We start from the raw sequence: 26,830 nt of genomic DNA, 5'->3' as shown, positions 1-26,830 counted from the left end.
AGACAACAGTTTAAGTGTAATTAGACAATTAGACCTACAGTTTCTCACTCCATGGGCAAAATTGATGCTTAATCAGGAGAATGTCATGTGTTAAATATCTTCTAATTACCAAAAATCCCATTCACCCTTATTGGAAAATTCTGTGCAGAAAGAAATTTTTTTTCTAACTTAATTCCATGTAAGCTTTCATATATATACATACATATATATATATATATATATATATATATATGTATGTGTATATATATATATATATGTATGTATACATATATATATATATATATATATATATATATATATATATATATATGAAACATGCCACCCAAAAATCCTAAAAGAGGTTTTGACCAATGGGCTTTTTGGGGTTTTCATATTAAGTATTTAAGCATTGACCCTCTGTCATTACCAGCAACTGCCAGAAAAAAAACAAAAGTCTCCCCATCCCCAACTCTACTCAACAGTTTTCAATAATGTTCATGTTTCTCATTGTGTAATAGCCTCCGTCCCCATTACTTGCATTTTTAAGTTTATTTATTTATTTTGGGGGGAGGGGGAGAGAAAGAGAGAATCCCAAGCAGGCTCCACACTGTCAGCACAGAGCCACATTCAGGGCTCAAACCGACCAGTTACCACAAGATTATGACCTGAGCCGAAGTCAGACACTTAACCGACTGAGCCACCCAGGTGCCCCTACTTGCATTTTTTTTTTTATTGAAAGCACCATTTCATAGTGGGATAAACCAGGCTATCTCTTACTTTTTCCTTCTCTGTCCTTTTCTCATGACACTCATGAAAGAAGGGATTCTTTGCAATCAAGAGGAAGGGCTTACATTTTCTCATTTTGTCTGCTAATCTTAAAAAAAAAACTATTGTTTACCATTTCTAACCTTGAAAAGCAACTACTTCTAAAGGCGCTCACTGCTTTTCCCTCCTCCCATCTTCTGCAATTCTTTCTTGATATGTGATGGTGTCACATATTTCCGACATGGTAAGAAACAATTTTTTAACAGCCTACATCCCCGTGAGACTACGTAGGGTGACTGCACATGCCTGTTTGCTTGAGACAGTCCTGCTCTGTGTCATCCTGGCATAATTATTAATAGCTTCTTTTTCACTCTCCAGTTTGACCTCCTTTGAATGATGAATTATATGGTTTTCCTTTACTACGTAATCTATTAAAGAAATAGTCATCATTACTGTCTAAGAAAAGTATATATCTAAACGTACAGACCATGAATAAAAATTTTAATACCGAGTCAGATAAATAATTTCTTTCAAGTTAATTTATTTGGCTGACTGAATTTTTGCCCATACATGTTTTATTCCTCATTTGAGGTAAAGACGTATGTGGTGGCTTATCTAGCCAGACTCCCAGCAAACTCCCTCCATACTCAGAAAATTACACTTATATATAAATCTAAAGCATGATAAACTTAGTACTAAGAAAAGGTAGCAAGGCTTCACTCATGTAAGTATTCTGCCATGGAGTTCTAGTTTTCATCACAGGTAGTAAATCAGACGCAACATCGCCATCATCACAGGACCAAAAGGGGGAGAATTTTGTCTGTCTTCCAGCTCCTAGGAGAGATCATGCTTACATAACTGCAGAACAACGGCTGTCATGACTCCTCCTTTTGATGCCAAGCAGGGCAATACAAAGTGCTTCCCAAGAAATGGGGTATGGCTTCCTTTGGAATCATAAAATAAAGTTCTGGTCATGCTCAAGAACTTGGTGATTTAGGAATGAGGGCTCTGTCTTGTTGCTTCACTTTGACTTAAGCCAGACTTATTGCGAAGGTTTGTCTCATCATCCTTGGTTCACAGGGCCATTTCTTTCTTAAAGGAGAATTTTTTTTAAGTTTATTTATTTTGAGAGAAAAAGAGAGAGCAAGTGAGGTAGGGGCAGAGAGAGATTGGGAGAGAGAGAATCCCAAGCAGGCTTCTCATCGTCAGCACAGAGTTCAGTGCGGAGCTCACACTCATGAACCATGAGATCATGACCTGAGCCGAAATCAAGAGTTGGATGCTTAACCACAGACTAGCCACCCAGTTGCCCCTCATGGGGCCATTTCTTGAGCAGACACCCTATTGCAGCCTCAGAAGCCAGAGCAAGAACCAGATGAAAACAGGAAGAGACAGAGAAGAAAAATCCCTGTTCTTTGAAACTCTTTCCTCGTGATTCTGTCCTTTGGTGTGAACCCAAGTTGAATTATGATGGAAGTTATCCAAACTTTTTTCTCTTCACATTGAACCTTGTTTATTATAAATAAACAATTTATGAGGTACAATGTCTGGCTTCTTTGCAGTAAGACATCACTTAAATGTAGGATCATAAAAGTGTCAGGGATCCGTATGTTGTAATGTGCCTTATGGTGGAATCTCTAGAACACAAATTCCTCTGAAATTTCTTCAAAAAACTCACACGATCAATTTTTCTTTCCGGAAATTAGGAAGAACTAACTCACAATAAGCAGTGAGTATCACAGCGAGAGTAGCAATCAGAAGGAACCACAAGAGTTAGAGCATAATGGAAGAACAAACTGGTTTTTAGCACTATACTTGAGAGGGTATTATACTTTGTAGCCAGTCAAAAACGGACGGCTGTATTTTTCACATCCATGGCTTTTATCCTACCATTTTGTTGTTCATTGTTCATTGTGTAATTCTTTCATTGTTCAGCATTATAATGCACGTATAACTTATGGCTAATCACAAATGAGTGGTTGTATTTCTAAAGTAATGGTTTCTCTGCTGCTTTCTCCGTGTTATTAGTCAGCAAGGGCTGTAGTTGGCACTGTCTCCCATCCTAACATGAGAGCCACTTGGAAAGATAGAGTAGTGTAAAAATATTATCCACTCAGTGTACCGCATGGGTTGAGACTCTAAATGGAAACATGGTGGAAGCCACATCACACAAGGTAGATACACAATATCCAGAGCTCCAAAGCCTGTGCAAGTGCTCCCACTTCAGTCTTCTGGCCTCCAGTCCCCCTTGCCAATGTGATTACACACCTGATACAGTCAAGCTGGAAATGTCAATAGGTTTAGGAAAGGTTCTGATACATCATGGATGCCATAGCTGCTGGCAGCTGTTAAGTCATCCTGAAAGGCCACCTTGCCTTCCTAGAGAACACCCCCACATCTGAACACTGCTAGACCAAGCCCTGGCCTCATTTGCTTGTCCATTGCTGTTGTCCAATGGCCTTAATGTTCTTAACAAATGTTCTCTGGTGCACTATCTTATTTTAGTGAAATATTAAAATAAGATGATATGTAAATGTTAAGACACTTTTTATCAATGACTTTAGCATTAGAATCATAAAAGACTAGAAAAAATTTAATAACATTATCATTTAAAATGTCCTCGACTGTACTCTGAAGGTTAATTTCCTGCACCTTTTTCCCATGGGAAAACCATTATTGCTGTCCTTAGTATAATTTATGTTATGGCTTAATCTGTGAAAAAAAATTGCCTTTCAGCTGCAGTTCTAGTATATCACATTATGCATCACTTTGCAGTTATAATATATTGATAAAGGAGATTAGTAATTCCAGTTAAGCTGTGTTTGCCATTTTTAATGTGTGCTTTTTAATTTGGAAATCTAATTTAGGTATATTTAGGTAGCTTTGTAAACAATTATGGGAACATTTATATTTCTAACAGGTCCCTTTTAATAAAGAAAGTTACCATGACATGAGCCAAGTAATAAAGAAAGGGAAATAAAAGTTAGGTTAGGGACACGTTTTTCCCATGTATTTTAGAAAGTAGATCAGTCTGATAGATAATAAATTTATTTCATTCATCAGTTTAAAACTTAATGTTCCTAGAATCAGGCAGAGGATAAAAGTGGAGGAGGGGAGGGGAGAAGTAAACTCTAAAATCAGTCCTTGACTGAAAGTTATTTAGTACGTCAAAACGTTTTGCTGGTAGCACAAGTGAACAATGCAATCCACAGAACTTTCATGAATAAATATGAGACCATCAGGGCTGCAGTAAACTCAATGTAATCGCTGAATGGCAAGTAGGTCCTAGTGAGATTATGATAATATAAAATGCCAATTTTACAACTAATGGAAGCTCTTGGAAGGTGGCAGCCTTCTATCCCTGATACAGCTCTGTCTTTCTAATGAAAGGACAGTTCTCAATTTATAATGCTAAGCAGTCCCGTTACACATGGAGGATTTTTAAGAAATAACGATTCTTCTGGAAAACTAATTTACCTTTACTAGAAGACACAGGTTACATGGCAGGGATGGTCATTCTGCCTGGAATGAGTACGATTAGCTGTGCAGGGTGCAGTGGGGAACACCTGTCAAACCCAGAAGGTAGTGACACTAGGCCTTGTCATTGCCCTCAACAGGCTTCTAGTTCATTTTTATTGTTGAAGAGTGTAGAACGCTGTCTTTGAAACAAAGCTCAATAAGAAAGCAATCAGAATTTGGTCTATTTTAATTTTTATTAATGTAATAATAAAATACACATTTTTATAGTGTCCCGTTTTTAATTATGTGTATAGTATTTTACGTTCATGTCCACAAATTTTATGTCATATGTAGCAGAGATAACATCATAATTCTCATGAAGGATTTATATTGCTAACATAAACCAGTTTAACTCAACTGCTTATACATAACTTCAGCTATCCAAATAATTGTAAGTATCAAAATATTTGGACTGATGGACGTAAGTCAACACACTCATTGATAGAATTTTCCACTTTTCAGTAATTTGATGACACAATATCTTAACCTGATTTTAAAAGACTTCTTCAGTTTGTGTATAGTCCAGGTTCTGGATTGACTTTATTTTTTTTTTAAGTTTTTTAATTTATTTTTGAGAGAGAGAGCATGAGCAGGGGAGAGGCAGAGAGAAAGGGAGGGAGAGAATCCCAAACAGGCTCCATACTGTCAGCGCAGAGCCCAACACAGGGCTCGATCTCACCAACCATGAGATCGTGACCTGAACCGAAATCAAGAGTCAGATGCTTAATCCACTGAGTCACCCAGGTGCCCCGACTCTACTTTCCTATAAGCATTCTTATAATGAGAATCAAAGCTTAGTTTTTGAAAATGAGGATTTTTTTTCATTCTGATCTAAGAGAATTCAAATTTTTCTATTTTGCATGCACATAAAAGAAATACATTTATAGATATGTTCATATACATAAAACAGGGTATGTCCTGTCCACTAACTTCCATGGATCTTAGAGAAACAAAATCACTAAATTTGAGCACAAGGTTGGGGGTGAGTTATAACAGCAACAACAAAAAAAAGTAAAGATGAATTTTAAATTGCCATAAATGAATTTCGATTTTAATTCCCCATTTTCCCATCCAGAACAAGTGCCACCAAGGACCAGTTTCCGAATGGATTCCTCTGGCAAGTATTCTTCAGTACTCACAGTCCTGTGAGTGAAACGTCTTCCATTCTGTGTAACAAACCATTCTTCTGAGTAGTATCAGTTTATTAGTATATAATCACTGTGCTAATTTTAGTCACCCACATACACAAGTATTGAAGGTAGAGGACAAGTCCCATCAAGGTGGGTCTCACTGGCTGCCAAGGAAACAAACAAAAGACAAAGGAAAAGAGTCATATCTGTTCATTACTTTCATAAAATGCTTTAATAAAAGACTAGACTAAAAACCAGGTGCCAACAAAAGCCACTAGACTGACTAGATCATGCTGATACAGTAGCTTCTGGCCACAGGAAGCTTCTGGCACTTGAAATGTGGCTACTCTGAATTTGGATGTATGTAAAAATCCATACTGGATTCCAAAACTTAATATAAAAAGAAAAAATAGAAACATAATATCTCATTACTTTTTTATATTGATGAGTGCTTAAATGTTTTTGATACACCAGCTTAAAATACATTATTAAAATTGATTGTATCTGCTTTTTAAAGCAGATCTTATTTGCTTTTTAAAATGGGCTGCTGGGAAAGTTTAAATTACTTATGTAGCTTGCATTTTATTTATATTGGACCATGCTGGACTAGATAAATAGAAATAAGGTAGAGTATCTGAAAAGATTTGCAATTTACATATTTCCAAAGAATTTATTGGAAATTTTGCTAATGTAGATGAAATTATTTTCACATAAACTAAATAACTATATCAATTTAATTGTTTTAAACCATGCCAATTACAAAATGCTACATTTCAATGGAATTTTAAGTTAGAATAGAATATCATAATTCAAGAGCTTTCAGTAATAATTTACTTAAAAAGAGGGACATTTTTTTCAATCTAATGGTTCTGAAAATACATACCAATTTTGGTTTAGACTAAAATATTTAATGTTGCTATGGAAATGAAGGAGGAAAAGGAAGATTCAGATTTTTTTACTTTTAGGAAGTGCTTTGAACAGCTGCTTAGACCACTGGATTGAAAGCCAGAACACTGAAACAATTGCAGAAAAGAGTGTTTCATAATAATAGTACTATTTCAGGTCTGTGGGCTCACAGCATACCTCTCTAGAGTATTTCCATGATGACAGCTCATTATCCATCTCAGCATGTTCTAACACCCCTTGGAGAATATATGTGCTTGAGATCATTTCATTCTGTAAGTTTCCATGTCATTTTTGGGGGGTATGTAGAAAATATGGAAGATGTTGCTTAGCACTTTGTCCTCAAATAATGTATAAAGTATTTGTTTAGCTTGGTCTGAAAATTTTTCATGATTATTCTTATATATTGACTGTAAAGTCCTTGTAATTTTGAAAGAATATCTTTTGCCCAGAAGGAAAATGAGACCTAGTAATTACAGTTGCAAAATGAAAGTAGGATTTAATTTGAAACTCTAAATCTCTGTTTATTGGCCACAGCAAGTGCATTTCTTGAAAATCTCAACTTCTGAATGTACTTTACTTAAAAACAAAAGAAGAAAGAGAAGAACCACGTAAAAGCATAGATTACCTTGATATATCTGCACAGTATTTCTACATTTCAAAAAATACACATTAGTTAAAAGAGAAAAGTCATAATACAGTTTGCCACCATACAGTCCAAATTTTCAGGGAAAGAACCAATCCAAATATTTTGCTAAATGTGCATACAAGGTATCAAAATATTCTGGAAAATCATGACTACATCCAAAATAAATGGATCTCCCATACCACTTCTCACATTTAAAATATGCCCTTTATGAAATTATGTGTCATGATTTTTGACTCAGATATATTTACCTTAATTATAAGGTATTTTTATTAACTTTAGCTGCCCATGATGCTTAGGTACAGAGGCAAAATTGATAGTTGGAAGTCCTAAACAATGTAATTATGAAACTAAGTGCTAACTCCATAGTAGAGTAATGCTGTGGTTTATCGAGTATACTAGATTGGTGAGTATCTTAAAAAAATTAAATTCAAGAAACATTTATTCAGCAACTCCTACAGGCTGTGCATAATGAAATACAGTAGATGATAAATGTAATTATGCCATCATCAAAGAAAAATGATCATGAGAAACAATGCACCCGTAGTCAGGACTTTTGAATGGACTTCTCCCAAAGCCAAGAGAACCAGGGTGTGGAGTATCACAGAAATCACTTCCAGGAGAACTTTCCCTGTTTAGAAACAAAAGAAATCAGGGGGCATAAGGGATGCGTCAACAGTGTCAAATGAGGCACAGAAATCAGTAGGAATGTGGAAAGAGAAAATGACCATTTGATTTGGTCATTAGGATGCCATCAATGACCTTAGCGAGAGCAGTTTCAGAAATGCCAACACAGCTGGAGCCAGACTGGCAGGAGTAAGTCACAAATGAGAGACTGAAGATGGGGAAGTAAGACCCCACTAGAGACTACTCATCCAAAACAGAAATGGGTGGAACGAGGAGGTGTTTGGTATGGGGAAATCTGAGTTTATTTTACAGCTGAAGGAGAAAACCAAACCGAGTGGGAGTTGACTTCTACTAGAGCTAAAATGTGTCTGGCCACATTTACATTACCAAAGGTATAAAGGAAAACAGTAAAGAGAAGGCATTCTTTTGAAGCAAAAATGTATTAGCTACCTATCTGGTAATATTAGATTCAAGCGATAGAAACTACTTAATTTCTATTTAACTCATTCTGTATCTGGAGTGTATTGAGAGTTCAGAAGCCAGGGACATATTTAACAACCATCTTTGATTCCTGATTCCTTCCTCAACCTCTTTCCTAGGTCTCTTTACAAGGAAAAGCCAAACAACTAATGCTCTTTCCAGCAGGAAAAATTGAATGAATTCATTCTCTGTGCCAAACTGATAATAAGCCCATGGTATTTACATTTTAATTAAAACATGAAAGGGGATTCAAGTACCAAAATTTAATTGACATGTTTGCAGCATCCCATGTGCCAAATCAATCCTTAAAAAATGCCATTCTTTGCATTTTTGAAGCTTGAATCCATTCATAAAATTAATCAGTTGTGTTCAGTTACCCATCCTTTTCCCTAAAACTGTGCACAAAGTCATGTCTTTCCAAAGCTAGACCAAGGATACATACAGCTGTGAAGCTTCTGGAGTCTTAGTGAAAAATAAGAAAAGCAGTTTTTGAAATTCTGCTTTTCCCTATTATGAGGGAGTTTGTCCATATACCTGGATGTGGCCACCATTTGCTACTTTTAGTACTATTAGTTTTTTCAATATTAGTGGGATCCCAGGATAAGTCAGGACTTGTAAATTCCATCTGGGTAGTTTGCCACAGTGGTCAATGGAAAGTTACATCTGGGACAAATGTCTTAAGATGATTTACTTCATAATGCCTGAAGATCCTGGGACCTAGCTTCTAAGGGAAAAGCAACAGTGGCCAGAAATGGCCATTGAACACACATAGCCAAAGAGTATTCTGCCTCTCCCCAGTCTAAGCAATGCCTGAGAATACCCCTGACAGTTCCGCAAAAGGGGCTGAGGAAGAAGAAGGTAAACAAAGAGCACAGGAATAAAATAAACAAGAAAGCAGAAAGAAAAAAAAAAGATGTCAGTGGGGCCATGTTTGAGTGACATCCAAAGTGACCCAGGTCTCACCAGGTGTCTACCAGACTCCTTCATCAAACAACCTTCCAGGTGCATGGTTAGCAAAGCAACAGAAGAGAGAGGCGATGATTTTTAAATTCTGTCACAATGAGGTGAAGAGCTGGTCCCTGGATTTCTCTGCTTTAAGTTCTTGCATTAACAGGAGGAAAGAGAAATCATGACACAGTAATTTTAAATGTGCCATCTGGCCAGAAGAGCAGCTAAAGGAAAGTATCAGAAACATCATAATCTTATAAGAGAGCTAAAAAAGTAGGGGGAATAAAAGAGTAATGTCTCTCAGCTTTGTGAATATAATTTTAGTTATTTTTTAAAACCAGACTTAAAAGGATGGGGAAGGCAGGGGAAGAAGCCAAAGAAAAATTACCTTTCTAAAAGCTCTTATTTTCCAAAAAAAAAAGTACTGCTGCCTTAAGGCACAATCTATCATTTAAACTTTTTTTCCACTTGACTCTTTCTCTAAAGTTTCTATGTCCTGCAGCCTCTCAGTCTATGTTCAAAATTAACAAAGAAATTTTTAAAAATCATGTCTGCTGGCATACGTCTCTAATGGGTCTCTCTGCCTGTGTCTACATGTTCATGTACCATGAAGCTAGCCATCTCTGTCTGGAAGAATGGAAGGTGCAGATGATACAGTTGGCACATAGCACCCCACATTTGAAATCAGAGCATTCAGAGCAATAGTCACGAGATCGTAATGTCACCAAACTGCACACAGAGAATAGGGGGAGGAGGATAAATGCCGGTCTCTCATCTGTTCTTCAAAGTTAAATAAAATTAACCAGCTAAAATCTATATTTTTTTTACTAAAAATAAGAGTCCTGAGTCATTCATTAAAGGAAAGCTTTCTGATTCCTCCAGGACTTACAGCATCCTCTGACACAAGACAACCCCCTTGTCCCCTGGCATGTCTCAAAATTCTGTTCCTGGGATTGCCATAATTTCGGCACTTTGGGCGGGGGGGGGGAGTATTATTTAGCAAATAAAATGGATTGCATAGTAAACTGCTTTTAGAGTTCCTCGTGCAATATGGATTGATGCTGAAGCCATTGGAAGAACAATTTCCCACTTACCTTACTCACCAATGATGCAAAAATGAAAATATTTATAAGAGTAGGTGGAACGTTCTGATTATATAGTGTGTGTGTTCTCTTTGTATTTTTTATGGTCTCTATTTATCTTTCATATGATCTAGAGCCCTGTAAGTGTAAAGTTACCTAGAGAAGAGATTACTGTGAACAATCGCATCATAAACAACTAAAGATTTCTAAAATCTTGGGCACTATCTGTCATCTTCCCATCTCCCCTTGCCTTTATCCTCCCTTGGGAGGAGTACCCATGCTTGCTATGATTTTAGAGGGCTGTTCCACCTGCCTGGAGTCCCAAAGCCCAAAAGGAGCACACACTCCCAATATGAGATTTCATACATGATGTTGCAGACCCCAGGAATAAACTAAGTTCAAAAGCCAATTGTGACTTGTAGAGTATAGGGCAAAGTTTTCATCTTCCTTTTGCCACCCAGCTGAATTCTTCTAAGTTCTCATCTTTCAAATATGAATGATAATACAATTTATAAAAGATGACTAATGGATGTGGAGGTCCAATTGTTTCATCTTTTTTGAGTTTTATATTAGTCATTGAATGGAAAGACTTTGGTTATATGTGCATCTGCTCATGAGAGGGAATGAATGGTCATGGATTCTTGCATAGTATATACATATATACAAATGTACTTTGGGCTTGACTCAGTTTTGTTTTGTTTTTTGAGAACACTAGCACAATCAGCTTATGCTTACATTTCAGAAATGAATGAATTTCCTTTTGTATATAACTGGGAATGCATAGCCCATACTGGAGGACACCAGGGCAAGCCCAATATCATTGTGCCTTGTTTACTGGATCACTGCAGCAGCCCCACTTACTATAGAGCCTAGGAAAGATTTGCCTGGCCATCATTCGCTGAGTCTCTCTCTCTCAACTCTGACTATTACTATATATCCAAGTAGGTCAGACACAGCTTCCTGTGCCACGAGTATCCTTCTCTGAAATCCCATCCCAATTTTCAAAACCATCCTGTGTAAGCAATTTAACTTAATACTTGATTCTGTAAGTTATAATAGTTCCTTTAAACCATTAAGGCCTAGGATCACTAAATACTACTTTTTTTATTTTTTTTTAATTTTATTTATTTATTTTGAGAGAGAGAGAGCATGCAAGCAAGAGTGGGGGGAGGGACAGAGAGCAAGGGAGAGAGAGAATCCAGCAGGCTCTGTGCTGTCAGCACAGAGCCCAGTGTGGGGCTCAGTCCCACAAACTGTGAGATCATGACCTGGGCCAAAATCAAGAGTCGGCTGCTTAACCGACTGAGCCACACAGGTGCCCCAGGATCACTGAATACTTCTTAAGCAAAGGATGGCATAAATAAGTATTTCCCAAAGTTGCTAATCATTCATTGGCATCCTAACAATGGCCACAAAAGTATGCGCAACTCAGTCATGATGGAGACTTTACCCCCTTGAGAAGGATTCAAAGGCCCAAGGGTAAAGGGTAAGCACAAATCACATCCTTCTTAAAAAATCAGAAGAGTTCTTATTGTTTTACTTTATATTTACTCTAAACTTGAAAAAATTGACATCCAAAGTGTCCCAGCTTATTTTTAAGTGCATTTCTGTTCTTTCAACTAACTGCAGAGAAGTATGTCTCTTCCAGTTTTTTGTGGATATATTAGTGTAGTAGTAATAGTGAAGTCAGTAGTGAATCTCCTCGTGGCTTCCACATCTTAAAATGTTTGGGGAGATACAAGTTCACTCAAATGCCCAATACAGAAAAGTTTAAATTCTATCTTTTCTAATTTTTACCATTTAAAAAAAGACAAATAGGCATATGTTTGTATCTCCCCATCCCCGACACACACTAAATTGGATGCATCAAGACATGAGCAGATATTAGTAGATCACTAGGCAAGACTGTACCAGGTAGCTCCAGGATATTATCTTCTGCTCTCTCAGATTTCTGAAACGATCATTCTAGTCAGAGTCAACATCCTCAGAGTGACAGCCAATCTTCCTGAGAGCAATCTGAATGCTCTCAGGAAAATAAGGAATTATAAGACGATCATTTTTTTTTTCAGTCAGGAAATTTGTAGGTTCTTTCTGCCTATGGTAATACTCTTGTTTGGTCACTGTTAATCCAGAGACTACCTAATTTGGGAACATTTTGTCACCATATTTCTTTTTATCCTCAATGCTCTCCACCAACTCTAACAGCACTCTCATTAATCACATCCACGAAATTAATTTATCATCAGTGTGTTCAGTTTCTCAGGGAGCGGGGAGGGGACAGGATTCATCACTCAATGGGATCTCCTTTATGCCAGGTCCAGATTATAAGGAACTGGATGTTCACCTTCGCAGGATGGAGTCTGGATTTGGCTTCAGAATCCTCGGCGGGGATGAGCCTGGGCAGCCGGTAAGTTGAAACTTCTTTATTTCCACACTGTGGGCTATATATTGTATGTGTTTGTGCATCAGGGGAAATACCACCCACTATGACATCTAAAAGAAAATCTTCGAGGACTCAAGAAGAGTTTGAGGTTTGGTGTGTTTTTTTCTTGCTGTTTAAGTTCTCAAAACATGTCAGTGTTTTCATGCCAATAAATCCTCATAAGTTAATGTACATACATTAAGAGGGGACATTACTCTCCTTAGAAGGGATTGAATTCCTCTTGAATATTTCAATTATTTAATTGTATTGGACCCCTGGTCACTCTGGACAGCACCCCATAGGTAAGCCATAGTATGACAGAAGGTACATGTGAAGAGGTGCCTTGGACCAGCAGAATTATGTATGTTTGCAATCCGGACTGCACAGGAGAGAAAACACAGGGATAAACAGAAGCAAAACCAGGCTCAATGCTGCAAAATCTCAGGCAGATTCAAATTAAGGGATTCCCGTGAGATGTTCACAAAGTAAACTTCAATTGGCACAATATTGGGAATTTGGGGAGGGCTCTGGAGAAATTACACACACACACACACACACACACACACAGTCATTATACACCAGAGTAAAAGCATAAAGTAATATACAGAAAACATTGCAAAGCTAGATTAATGAGCATGTATCAAAATATCAGCCATAAAATACTCATTGTAAAAGATGTGTCTTAAATGGTACCCAATATGACTAAGTCAGATTCATGAGAGGTTTGGATAAATAACACCCCATTCCAGCTCAAGTGCCTTAACCCGATCCCAGCTCATGAAAGGGAGTTAAGCTGTAAGCCTCAGTTTCCTCATCTGTAAAATGAGGATTATAGTGCTCTCTCAATAGAGAGAAAGCTTTATGAAAAAAGATGTGAAAGTGAATTTACCAATGAGGGTTATCTGGACTTCCCTACTAGTGTTTTGAAGGAAGAGACTGCCACGGTAAAATACAGGGCTCAAATAATTTTGGACTTTTATTTATCCAGAGATTAAATTAAGGATCTCATATCATGGGTAGAAAGAACAAATCTCACTTACATTCTGCTCCCTTTCACAGACTTGTTCTCCTTCTATTTGCCACGTGGTCCTCAGTTTCTGAGGGATCCTCAGTCATCTGGTCAGGAGACATCCTCACTCTTCTCTATAATTCATCTTGCTTTATATAGACAGAACCAACAATAGTATCCAGTTCCTTCACATATGTAAATATTTAGCCTCCTCGCTTCCACAGGGTATTTGTCTGACTTAGCTTCCTTCAGGATTATTCTCTAACCTGCTCATATGTCTCCCTATTTAGTTTGATCAACAGGATTTAAAATTCCTCCTAAGCAGGGACTTCGTCTTCCCCTTTTTATTCTCCATTAGTGCCCTATAGATGAATGGTGTGCCATTAGCCAAACTGGAGGTCAAGGTCACAGTCCTCAAGAAAGCCAAATCTGCCCCATATGCCTGACAACAACTGCAATAACTAAAAAGTCTAAGGGAAGAATGTCCCTCACTTCAGACACTAGCTGCAAATTTAAGGGTCCCATGGCCTCCTTCAGATTTGATAATTCACTAGAATAACTCATAGAACTCAGGAAAGTACTGTACTTATGATTAGTTTTATAGTGAAAGGGTACATATTAGGACCAACCAGAAAAAAAGGGGGGGGGCACATAAGACAAAGTCTGGAAGGGTTCCACATGCAAAACCTCCATCATCCTCAAGGACAGGTTATCCTCCCAGCATGGATGCACAGAGGATTGCCAACCAGGGATGCTCACCCAAGTTTTGGTGTCCAGAGTTTTTATTGGAGTAGGAGTGACTGAGTCATTGAGGTGATTGAGCTCAATCTCTAGCCCCTCCTCTTCCCAGAGATCAGGTCGATGTCACAAGATTCAAAGGCCCAGTCCTCTAATTATGTGGCTATTCATTCTGGTGTAGTCAGCCCCCACCCTAAGACTGTAGGTGTGGCTGGCTCCACCCTGAATCATCTCCTTTAGCATAAAGTAACAGGTACTCACCATGAATCTCCTCATTAGCATAAACTCTCAGGTTCAGTACAAGGGGTTCACCATGAGCAACAAAGATACTCCTGTTGCAATAGTCTGAAGGTTACATTTCAGGAAAGGCCAGACCTCTTTCCTGAGGCTCAGACTAAATTCTTTATTGTACACCCATATGTTTAAAAGATACTAAGTTAAGGAAGTAATGGCACTTTGAGTTGATCTTTATAGCATTGTGAGGGATACTGAGACTTTTGTAGAACATTTAAGGGTAAATCCATTAGAATTCATTATACTTTTTCTAACATAACGCTTCAAACTTACCAACCCAAGGGGTCACTGCCAGAAAGACGAGGTTCATATTTGTTCCAGAATGCACTGACTAACATACTTTTTTCCGCTTACCAATCTGGGAATTCCTTGAAGGCAAGGACCATGTTTTGATGTGTCTATGTCTTCCAAGCCTAGCACAGAGCCTGGTATAATAGATATTTGCTAAATGAAACTGAAGAGAGCCCTCTTCACCCAGCCAAATCATCACCTGAACGTCTCAGAAAAAAAAAATCTGGAATTTATATTTTCTGAGGCCTCTAGATCCTATGGGCTCTGTAGAATTAAAACGGCCTAGTCCTGGATATAGAATTAAAACAGCCTAGTCCAGGGATGGTGTCCTGGTAACCCTACAACATGCTTTGTTCAACCCAGTGCTTTAAAATTGTGGAAAAACAGCTAATTTCACATTTTTAAAAATTCAGATTTCCATAATTCCTTGAAAGATAGATATAGCAACATTAGGCTTATCTTTCTCCACAACAACAACTGGCTGGAGCTATGTCGTGGTCCCTTTTAGACTGAACATGGCCACAGCTCCCAAGACCCCCTTTTGCCTGTGTTGCTCATTTAGTCTACTGTCTTTGAGATTCCCAACCCCAGAGGACTGGATTTAAAGGTGAATATTTTGTACCAAAGGAATCTTCAATCAGGGCCAGATCATGGTTTTTACAAGCCCTAAGCACTGAACATGTGATCAGTTTCCTTCCTTTATATATAAATACAAATAAGAGATTAAACTATGAAATGAATGTAAGGGAAATAAAGATCCAGCTCTTTCCATGATGCTTACTTCAATACAGTCTTTGAAATGTAAAATTCTCACTTTGCTCGAACCCCTCCCCTGCACACACACAGGCTCATGCTTTGTCTGCTTTGCAGGTAAACTAGCACCACACTCAGGAGATATTTTCCTCAACAGTCTCTGCCTCCCCAGGGGAGAAAGGACTGCATGACAGTTCACAGGGAACGCCTGGTCTCAGCTGGCTCAAGAAGGGAAGAGTCTGGCTGAAATTTGCCTGGCACGGAAGCAATAGAATTGTTGCCCAAATGGAACACATGTTGCTCAAAATGAAACTCAGGTGTGTTAATGCAGCCATGGTCACCACCTGGCCTCAGGACAGCTTTCCACCTAGTCAGTCCACTGGCTCCCAGATTCTCAACCCTTCTGAACATTGGCTTTGACTCCAGAGTCCTCTCTCCCATCCAGTGGGCAGGCATCCAGGATCTGTGATAAGCCTCCTCAGATGACATAGATTGTCTGTTATCCCCATTGGGTTTATTTAGATCTATTCTGGTTTATTCTTTCACTTGAATGATTTAAGACACATGCAGGCTGCGAGTTACAATTCTGACATTTAAGCCATTAAAGTAGAAGCCTAAATCTTCCTAAAGCAAGCAAAGCCAGAAAGTAATGCCCTGAAAAACCAGAATGTTGCACCTCAGAAAGATCATGTCAGGAAGAGCGACTCTACTGTAAAGATTTCCCATAAGCCTTTCCTTCCTGCTTTCCTCCATGGTTAAGCCCAGAGATAATATATAAACAAAATGTGCTGGCCTCATTTAATTGCTGATGTGCCACAAAAGAAGAGACTCATGAGGTGACTTGGTCCCCAGCCACAGGAGGTCTCATAAATTACATCAAACAGGTTTCTGCCTCCATATATATGAAATGGTACTGACATCTCAGGGTGCACATTAAACACGACAACATAGCTTTTGGCAAATAATGAACAGCAGGAGTCCAGCTCCAACAAAGCATATGGGCATTTTTTCCTGCAAGAGGAAATACTTTTCACAGTTAAATAACAATAGAAATAGAAAGAAATGAAAAATTGCCAGAAAGGAACAAAAATGAGATTTCCAGCTGTGAGCTGAAAAGAGATGGGAAGGCATCAAGGTGGAAAGACTTAGAAAATGCTGCAATGGAGAAAAACTGTTCGTAGAAAGAAAGAGGTAATGCTAGACATACTCCTTGGTCAGGGAGTCTGTGCAAACTTGTGGAGAAGTTTTGGAAGGCAAGAGCCTGAAATCTTCTGGCCACATTGTCAAGTTGTCCCAGGCTATAATTATTGCAGATCAGACCTACTGGGGCTGGACTTGCATTAGGTAGAGCAGGAAGGAATTAAAGGAATTAAAAGGCCTGCACATATGATTTTGGTTTTGTTTGTTTCTTAGTTATTTGCTTGCATTTTCGTGTGTGTGTGTGTGTGTGTGTGTGTGTTTTCCCCTGGCTCACTGGGATTTCAGCCACTTGAATGTGAACCGCTATTATTTCATATCAAATACTCTGTTTTGTTCCATGCCCTCATAGCCTGTAAGATAAAGTAGAGTTATGGAGTTATTATTGTGATTCTTTTGTTCTTTAGAGAAGTCACTTGGAAAGATAAGACCATGGGTCAGTTGTTTATGGGGTCAGGGGGCAGTCTTTTTCCAGCTCTTTGGCCACAAAGCTCTTCCTTCAGGGCCAAAGCACTAGAGACAAGATAAAGAACTCCTCCAAGTGCAATGAGAAAACTGATAAGTGGGTCTACACAGGCTAAAGGATCCAGTGAGGCTCGACAGAGGTGTGCATGGTGTGAGACCAGTGTTGGTTGGGAAGGCTCAGAGGCCAGTGTAGCCCTTGGAAAGCAAGACTGGAAAGAAAATGTAGCCTGATGGGCCGGTGAGCCCAGACCATGTGCTTGGGGTGAGGGAGTCAATAGACCTGCAGAGTGATCAGTGTGTGATGTGTCAAGGAGCTCAGGCCAGGCACTGGCAGGAGAGTCCTTCAGCAGACTTAGAAGTGACCAGTGACCATAGCCATTGGACCAAGTGAGAATACTCAGAATCTCGTTAGTAAGAGTGTGACAGAGCTACAAACTGAAGCTTCCAGCCTCTCTTGGGAGCTTGTTAAACATGTGGAATCTCAGGTTCCACCCCAGGCCTGCAGAATCAGACTCTTGCGGGTAGTTCCCAACTCTGTGTTTTAATAAGCTCACCAGGTAATCGGTATGCACCCTAAAATGTTAGAACTACTTGATTAAAGGATCAGATGTCCCAAGGCATGTTCTCGACAGCCTAAGCATACGTTAGAATGTCTATACAATGAAAAGCTAGTATGAACTACAGGGCAAGAAGGAATCATAGATCATCTAGTCCCTGCAGTGACGGTGGCAGACAGGAAATAAACTAATAGAATGGCTGGAGCATACAAAACGTATTCGAATTAAAAGGAAAAAAAATAAGTTTGTTGGTTGTTTTCCTGAATAGATACATAGAGCTAGCTCTGTATCTGCAGTGAAATATAATGCACAAAGGTGCAAAACGGCCAAAGGCGAAGGAACAACAGCCCCATGAGAGCCGGAAGCAGTGACAGTGTGTGTGGTCAGTCTCTCCCCAGCAAAGGCAGCAGTTACTGATGAATGGAGCGAATGTGACTAATGTATATATAGCTAATGGGCATGCGACTCAGTGCCTGCTCCAGCACACCACGCTCAGTGCAATTCAAGCTTGTTTAATAGTTTATGTCAACCTCTGTTTGAAACAAGGTAGAGGATGGATTATATAATGTAGTTATGTAATAATATATACGTATATAATAACAACATAAGACTATACAATAAATTATATTGAAGTATTATATTGAATATACCACTTATTTGGAAATAACCATGTAAGACTTGATAAAATGTCTTTGCTCAAATGTCGACTTCTCAGGGACGCCTGCCCTAACCAGCTCTCACACCACCACGGCCACATGACTGACACCCATCTACCATCCCAACCTGCTCTCTTTTTTCCATGGGACGTGCCTGCGAGCATGCAACATAATTTACACACTTACTACACACACTTCTCATTGTCTAACCATAAAAAAAGAAGTTCTGTATGGTAGGGATTTGTATTTATTGTTCACTGATGAATCCCTAACACCTAGAAGGGCCCATGGGTTCAATAAATATTTGGTAGATAAATTAATTAGTAAGAAGGGTACTCATATCACAGCAATGCAGCAGAAAAGCAGATGTTTTACTGGGATTTTTCTTTTTTTTTAATGTTTATTTTTTGAAAGAGAGAGAGCACGAGTGGGGGATGGGTGGGGGTGGAACAGGATCCCCAACGGTCTCTGTGCCGACAGCAGAAAGCCAGATGCAGGGCTCAAATTCGTGAACCATGAGATCATGACTTGAGCCGAAGTCGGACACTTTAATGCTTAACCGACTGAGGCACCCCAGCGTCCCTACTGGGATTGTCCTTTTAATGGATGATACTATACTAGTATCACCTAGTAACACAGAAGATAACTTCAAGAGTATCTTTATATCTTTGCTGTCTGCTTACAGCAAGGGAGGAATGGGAATTTTCCAATGTGACATTTTGGGTTGGTTTTTTTTTTTCCAAAGTGAAATTTTGTTTTTACTATTTTTGTCGAGGGCCCGATTACAGCCCTGGATCTCTCAGTTGTAACCTATATTTTGGCTCACTTTCATCAGTTAGAATCAGAACTATAGCTTAAAGTTGATAATTACCAGCCAAGGAGTTCATGAGCCATTTTTTCTCTGTAACTAGCTATAAACTCTCTCACTAAGGCATGTAGGAAATCTAAAGGTTGAAGCATTTTGAGGGACTAACCCAGCTAAATGCAGCTTTTCAAGGGGCTGTGGACAAACATAAACATTCATTTTAACTGGCTTTTGTACAAAGCACTTAGCAAATCTTTGAAGGGCTTCTTAACAGGTTGAGTCTTATGAAGAATAGATTGGAACATCTTTAGAAAGAAACTCCTAAATTCAGGTTGGCATGACAATAAGGGAAATGGAGAATGTCAGAAGCGTGCCCGAATACTGGCCTATAGCAAATGGGTGCAGAGTGTCCTAGGGGAGGAACCACACTATGCAGCCAATCTAAGGCAGGATTCGTGTGGTTTTCCTTGTGATAGCACTAATGAACCACCGATCAGAGCACAAGTAATTCCACATGGAAGCAAATCTACCCCCACCCCCTCCCCAGGAATAGGGGAAAAGCAGCTGTAGTCATAAAGGACTTTTTATTCCTATGGATAAAATTCAGTGGACGAAGGCTGTGAAGTCCTCAGGGAAAAGAGAATACTCTTCAGACTCTAATTTTCCATATACCTGAGAAGTCCTGGGCGTTCAGACCTGTTTGCCATGTTAACAGGCCACACTAAGCAGTGTGACCAAGTAAGGATCTGTCTGCTTCCACATCTGAAGACTTGTAAGCCTGCAGATCACATAGCAGCAACTCTCCAAATTAGCTGGGATCCACAGATCGGCAATTTGGAAGAAATCACTGTGCCTGAAAGAAATAGTCTATGAGCAAGGGATCATTTTATAAAGACTTAAAATAAAACTTAGACTACAGTCTCTGTAATATTATCAGGCTAAGGGTAACAACTGCCTTCAGAGCTGTATGGCTAAGCCACTTGGAAAAAGAAAAAGGATGCCCATTGTCCATGTATTGGAAAATTTATCTGTAGGTTAAATAGCAAAACTAAAATATTTAGTACTATGCCTTTTCAATGACAGAGAAAATAAAGCCTTGCTGATGGATACTAACCTAAATGTTTCAAATGGGAAGAGGGAAACCTTATGTTATGCCTTTTATTATGATTACTTGTTCAGGGAATTACAATTCACACGTTTCCCAGATGTGTACCTCCCCATTTCCGGGTATGATAGTCACCTAAACATCAGAAGTATTTCCAGTGACAGGCAGAACCGGGGGTGTTCTTTGTGCAGGGGACAATGCTCAAAGGAAGTATTCAAAGGAATGGAGCAAAAACTGGGAGGAGGTTTGACTGAGACTTTTCTAAAATCAAATGGCCAGAAAAGCCAACTACGAGTTTTGCTTTGTTTTTATTTTATTTTCTCCTTATCTCCAGCCTTTCAAAGCAAAGCAAAAAACAAAAACGTTTTGAACCTGTATCAGTTTCATAATATGCGCAAGCAGCTAGTTTCTCTGACATTTTTGGAGCACTCACTATCTGCCTCAAGCAAAGTTAAATGCGTCACGTGCATCATTTCATTCAATTCTCCCAACAACTCTGTAAAGTAGCCCCCATTACTTTACTTCCCCATTTTGCATGTGAAGAAACTGAGGCTCACAGAGGTTAAGACTTGCCCAAGGCCACACAAATAAGAAGTGGAACCAAGATTCAATCCCCAACTTGTTTCATGAACGGTAGCCAATAACATCAGGTTATTTGGGGTTAGAATTTTCCTTAAGGGTGATGACTAGTGGGCCAGGAAGCAAATGCAGCAAGTTCAAAATGTTAATTTCTCTAGAAGGAGTTAGCAAACTGGAAGAGTAAGAAAGAAACCCTGCAGCCCCTCATTTTTCAGTTTTCAAGTACATGCTCAGGTTTGGAGTAAGGGGTAGAAGGTGGAAATAAAACTTTACACCAAGTTGTACATATATATAAAGAAATTAGATCTATAAATGATATTATTACCTATTACTATTATTACTATCAGTTACTATCATCTATTGTCTATTATTACTATGTATTTACATAAAGAAATTATATATACATAGATATGGGAGGAAAAGTTGAAATGTAAATATCCTTCCCTTCTCACCGCGTCTCTAGATTTTGATTGGCGCTGTCATTGCCATGGGTTCAGCCGACAGAGACGGCCGCCTACACCCAGGAGACGAGCTGGTCTATGTCGACGGGATTCCAGTGGCTGGCAAGACCCACCGCTATGTCATCGACCTTATGCACCATGCAGCTCGGAACGGGCAGGTCAACCTCACTGTGAGAAGGAAGGTGCTATGTGGAGGTGTGTGACTAAAGCCAGCGGTTAGGGTTGGGGATTAGGTGCTGAAATGCTTTTGTGGGACAGGGTAAGGACACTTGAAACCAAATTTTAAATCAGTGTCTATTTTACACATGGAAAAAAGTCACCCTAGATATTCCAAATGTAACTGTGATTTTGAAAGTGCAGATTTTCACCCCAGTAGTATAATTCCAAGCAGTCTTTCAGGCCTATGTTTTCAGTGTAGTCATTAAAAATTTCTAGCAAAGCCTGGGGCTAATTTGAGATGTGTATGCTCTTTGCTCTTTGGTGGATGCTCGTTATAAAAGAAACATTACAGCAGTGAAAAAACACAGCTTTTGAAAATGTTCCTCATTGTGTTTACAAACGAAGAACCACAGCATTTTGATACCATAATAAGGCAACTAGGATGGAAAATTAGCCTCCGTTGTAGAGCCTGATAAAAGGTAACAATAAAACTATGACAAAAATACAGTGGTACGTCACTCTTAGAAAACGCAATTCATTTAATTCCAAACTTATGAAACCGATCAATCAGAAGCAGTTATTCCCTTTACAACCATGTCTCAGCTTCATGAAAGAACACACCAAAGACTTAACTTTCAACAGTCACTCTTCACACTCATAACAGGATTCAGTTCATCTCTCTCCACCATCTCAGTCCCCCCAAAAAAGATTTATATTTTTATGAATATGTCTGTTACAAACATCAACTATTTTTTGTAATCTAAGCACTCAGTACTGTAGGGAATGGGGTCCCAAATTGCCTGTGCTTTGTCCTGTGAATTACAAGAGGAACAGCACCGACGATGTTCTGTCACCTTCTGCCCTCATGGCCACCGGCCTCTCTGCTCAGCCCCTTGGCCCTCCTCAGAGAGATTAGGAGGGACCTGAGTGGCATGAGCTCACTCATGTTTACAGATGAGGAAACCGAGGCCCAGAGGTTCAGTAGCTTCCCCGAAGTCTTCAGCGAATCAGTGATAATGCAGAGGCTCTTAGCTCCCCAGCCAGTGCTTGTTGCCACCTCAGGCCCCCGCCCAGCCCACCCCCAGTGAATTCAAAGACGCGAGACCAACCTTTAGCAAATGTCACTCGGTAACATAAGGAGTCTTCCATATGTGTTATTACTATAACACATCTGAATTTTAAAAAGTGGTGGGGGGACACCAACTAATCACAAGCTGTGAATGACTAGGGAAGATAAGACAGTAATTGAACTAAAAGTCTCCGTTTCTATTCGAGTCTTCTAAAAACTAGACTTTGATCAAGGGCAATGATTTTAAAGGGCAAGTCAGAAGAATTGTCAGCCCTCACCAGTAGAGACTGCTATATATCTTGTATGGTATGGAGGTTTTGCTACGAAATGACATTCATCTTCAGAAATTCATGGCATACCACTTGACCCAAAGAAGTAAAACACCTTGAATTATGCCGTATCCTTGGGCGAGATGCCAGGAGGATGACAGTGTTTGCTTGGTTAACATTTAACTGTCTCTCTCACTAAGAGTGATTTTTTAATAAAAAGTTTGCTGAGCTATATGTTCTGTGACCCAAAGATAAATTTAAAAGATACCTGATTTACAAGGAAAATACTGCAAAGTGCAAAACTGATGCACCAACATAATTTCATGCTCCCCTTGCCACCAGCTGATTATGGCAAATTAAATTCTGTTCTAATCAACCCAAGCTATTGGAGTGTATGCCAAATGCTGCAAAAATGTATTCTTGCAATTTGCAGATCATGTGACTTTTGTGAAGATGCTCCTTGCTGCAGTTCTTACCAACTCTACTCATTAGGCTTTCGAGTGCATTTCAAATGCATTTAATTTTTGAAAATGCTCTGCTGCAGACTGCTCATTCACACCAGGAGAGTTTGCAAGTTAATTTGGCTCACTCTTCCTTGAAAGCTTCATCAGTATTGAAAATGATTAAGTTCAGGAAAGGATACTCTGATAGTAAAGTAAACGCCTAGAAATAGGTTGGAACAGATTTTTTAAAAGCATAGAAAGACAGCCTTTCCTCAGAGCTGCTGTTTCTCCAACAGCGAGAAGGGACAGCTACAAATGGATATGACAGTGGAGATGCCTTTTCAAGGGCTGTTATCATTATTATTATGCTTTCCTAAGCAAAAGCAGTGGGAGGTGCAAGCCTGGCTTTTGAGAAGATGGTTCAGAGCTGAAGGGAAGTGAGCAATCAGCTTGTGAAGAGACAGACTGAGTGAATGAGAAGAGGGGAGGATTTTTCCCTTCCTGCCTAAAGAGAGTGGAGGTATCAGGGGCTGGGAAGAGGAGAGGTCATAAGGGTTAAAGCCTTTAGCGTTATGCTTGCCTCGGCTTATACAAACGTCCTGCCCCTCCTCAGAAGATGCCGGGCACTGGCTCCAAGTTCATGCTCAAGAGAAAACCACATCTATTTGGAGAGATACCAACTGGTTAATGACATTGGCCAGAAATTAAAGTAACACAAAAACCTGCAGCACATATTAAAATATATTTAAAGTGTACACACTAAAGATAGAAAGGCAGAGTTTTCAATGAGCTAGATCCTCAAAAAGGAGAAATTGTGGAGTAAATGAAGAAACATCCAGTAATTCATCCAATTTTATTTACCAGATAATTATACCACAGATCTTGCACTTTAAACTAGTTTTGAAAGATATCTTGTCCATGCCACCAGCTCCAGTGTTTAGCTGTTGTGTTTTTTTCCAAGGATAGTAGAAGAGTGGCTTTATTACACTGGAAGTACAAATATTTATATGTTTAGTAGCTCCGCTTTGAGACGTTCAACCTAATGACAAATTATTTTGAATACACATTATTCGTCTGAGAGAAGGGTGTCTCTGAGGAATTTCCTAATGTGTCACTCTAGAATTGATGTGAAAGAACGTTTTATGACTTAATCAAAACATGTTAGAGTCCGTCTTAAAGCTATCCATCAGTCTCTTTTCTCTAACATCCAAGGCAAAGTCTAATGTTTGGCTTAATGCCGAGAAAAGGAAGGTTTCCTTGGAAGCTGGGTGAAAAGTTTAGCCATTGTTTAGGATGCCAATGGATTCCCCGGTCATGGTTACTACACTTTTTGTGAATTCTAAATGCATTTGCTTCTTCTTTGTCTATGAGCATGTCACCATTTAAATAAGTTGTCTGCTTTGAAGAGTATAGAGGAGGAGTGCACAAACTGAAATGTCTGCAGGAAGGCCCGCCCCTAGCATTGATAGGGCACAGCCCCCTGCTCCAGCAGGCCCCATGGGGTGCACATACATGGGGACACTCCAGCCTGTGCAAGCATACCCCATTGCCTCAGCCACATTTCAAGACAAGACAAGACAAGACAAGACAAGACGTGTACAGTGCTGCCATCCTTCTGAGGTCCTGAGAAGAGGCCCAGGCACATTCTGGAATCAGACAAGGTCAATTGGTTACAGAACCCTAGAGTCCTGGTACCCAGAGTGTGATCTGGAAGGGGAACAAGGGCTCCAGTTGAACAAGTCCCTTTGGCTCTGCATACTCCTCACTCTACGAGTAAATGAGTAACTCAGGAATCTGCAGGAGACACTGGGGGGAAAGGGGGAGGTGGTCAGCACTGGGGCGACTTGCAAACGCAGACCCTGTGAAGGCAGCCACCACTACCCAGCGCTAGCTGATAATTGTTAGATATTTCAAGAGAAACCAGAAATCTATATTTCTGTAAAAATCTCTTTTTGAAAACATTGGCAACCAGTTTTAACAATTACTAAGCAAAGGATAGACCAGCAGTGAACCCAAATAACAGATGAGTCTGGAGGCCAGGAGCAGTCCCTGGCCAGCAGTTGACTGTTCTCATGGAAACTGCCTCACCTGGAAGATGTTGCCAACAATTGCTGCCTTCCCAAATGGGGACCTCTTCCAGTCAGCTCAGTGATGATTTCCAGTATGACCAAGGCTCAAGCTAAAAATTAATTATTGGGCTTGAGTAGATACTAATTGACTGAATTCTGTATACCCATTTGTGTGTGGGCCAGAAAGATGAGTCAGAGATGCTGGAAGTGAGTGAATTAAAAAAAAAATGCACATGGTATTTGGTCACTTTGTGACATTCACTGTATTATTCTAAAACAATGCTATCCGTGCCCTATACCAGAAAGGATTGTTGGCAAGAAGACAGTCTCATTTGGATCTAGAACCAGCTGAGTAGAAAAATAACACAGAATCAGTTCTATCCTTCAAAATCTACCATTGGAAATCTTCTTAACTCCCTGGCTTTAAATGTGCTCATGTTGTTAAAGACAAAGAACTTTGTTTTAGAGGTTGAAAGAGAAGCCCAAAAGCAATAGAACCATATTCTATTAATGGATTGGCCCTTTCGCTTACTCAGGGACCATCATGCTGACTTAGTGCATGATGTTCTTCTAGACCCTATGGCAGAGCCACTCCCAGCCACTTACTACAAAGACAGATCATTTTCCTTCGTTGCTGCTCTCCTGACAAGTACAGCCCTCAACCCCCTAAAAATATGACAGCCAGAAAATGAGATCTCTTTTGTCACTGCCTATGACATTTAGTTACTGATTTGGTCCAATAACTCGAGGAGATTTTCAATTTAATGTTGCAGCCTAATAATTGTTTTTCTTCTTCCTGACTATCTCTAATCACTTTATTTCCAACTTGCACAAGGACTGATAAAGGACATGTGCTTTACCAAGACAATAACAGCTCGTCTTTGGATGATATTTTCTGGTGGGGAGGGTACATCTTACAGGCACTTTTAAATTCTGGTGGAAAAGAGGGAAAGACTTTGATGTTGACATTTCGTTCTTTTATCACCTCAGTACATTTCTTCCAGACGTAAAGTATCCATTTGTTTTCTTTAATTAAAACCTGATTAATTAAATCTTACAGAAAAATTCGAATATATCAAATGGTAATAAGCAGCAGCCTAGGTCTTAATCATTCTGCAAATACAAACAAGAAATGAATGCATTTTTGTAAGGCTGTTTTTAATCCGAGTATATGAATAAAAGCAGCTCCTTTTTCTTTACAGTATAACGAAAAATCTCTTAGAGTCTGTGTTCTTTCTCCCTGATTTTTGAAGTGATTTTGATTTTTGAAATGAAATTATTTTTCCTTTCAGAATGGAATCACAGCTTATGAAGTTAAAAGCCTTCACTGGAACTTTTGCTCATTATTTTTAACTTGCCATATGAGACACCTACCAGAGTCCTAAGACAGAGACCATATCTAGAGATCCA

General features: G+C 39.3%; 1 protein-coding gene across 10 annotated transcripts in view; it reads left to right on the top strand.

The window, feature by feature from the left end:
- The window catches only part of MAGI2 (membrane associated guanylate kinase, WW and PDZ domain containing 2), a 1,332,179-nt gene that overhangs the window by 1,154,174 nt on the left and 151,175 nt on the right, over nt 1-26,830 (top strand). For 7 of the 10 annotated variants that reach the window (XM_045494592.1, XM_045494591.1, XM_045494595.1 and 4 more), the window contains 3 exons: nt 5,339-5,380; nt 12,395-12,486; nt 21,414-21,606. In XM_045494592.1, the coding sequence (XP_045350548.1) occupies nt 5,339-5,380; nt 12,395-12,486; nt 21,414-21,606 (327 nt within the window). The remainder of the gene's footprint in view (nt 1-5,338; nt 5,381-12,394; nt 12,487-21,413; nt 21,607-26,830) is intronic. The other 3 variants (XM_045494594.1, XM_045494593.1, XM_045494596.1) reach the window with 1 other exon arrangement.

This window comes from Leopardus geoffroyi, chromosome A2, assembly GCF_018350155.1.
Source record: "Leopardus geoffroyi isolate Oge1 chromosome A2, O.geoffroyi_Oge1_pat1.0, whole genome shotgun sequence".
Lineage (NCBI taxonomy): Eukaryota > Metazoa > Chordata > Mammalia > Carnivora > Felidae > Leopardus > Leopardus geoffroyi.
Note: the sequence above shows the minus strand (reverse complement) of the source record. Positions and strands in the feature narration are given on the sequence as shown.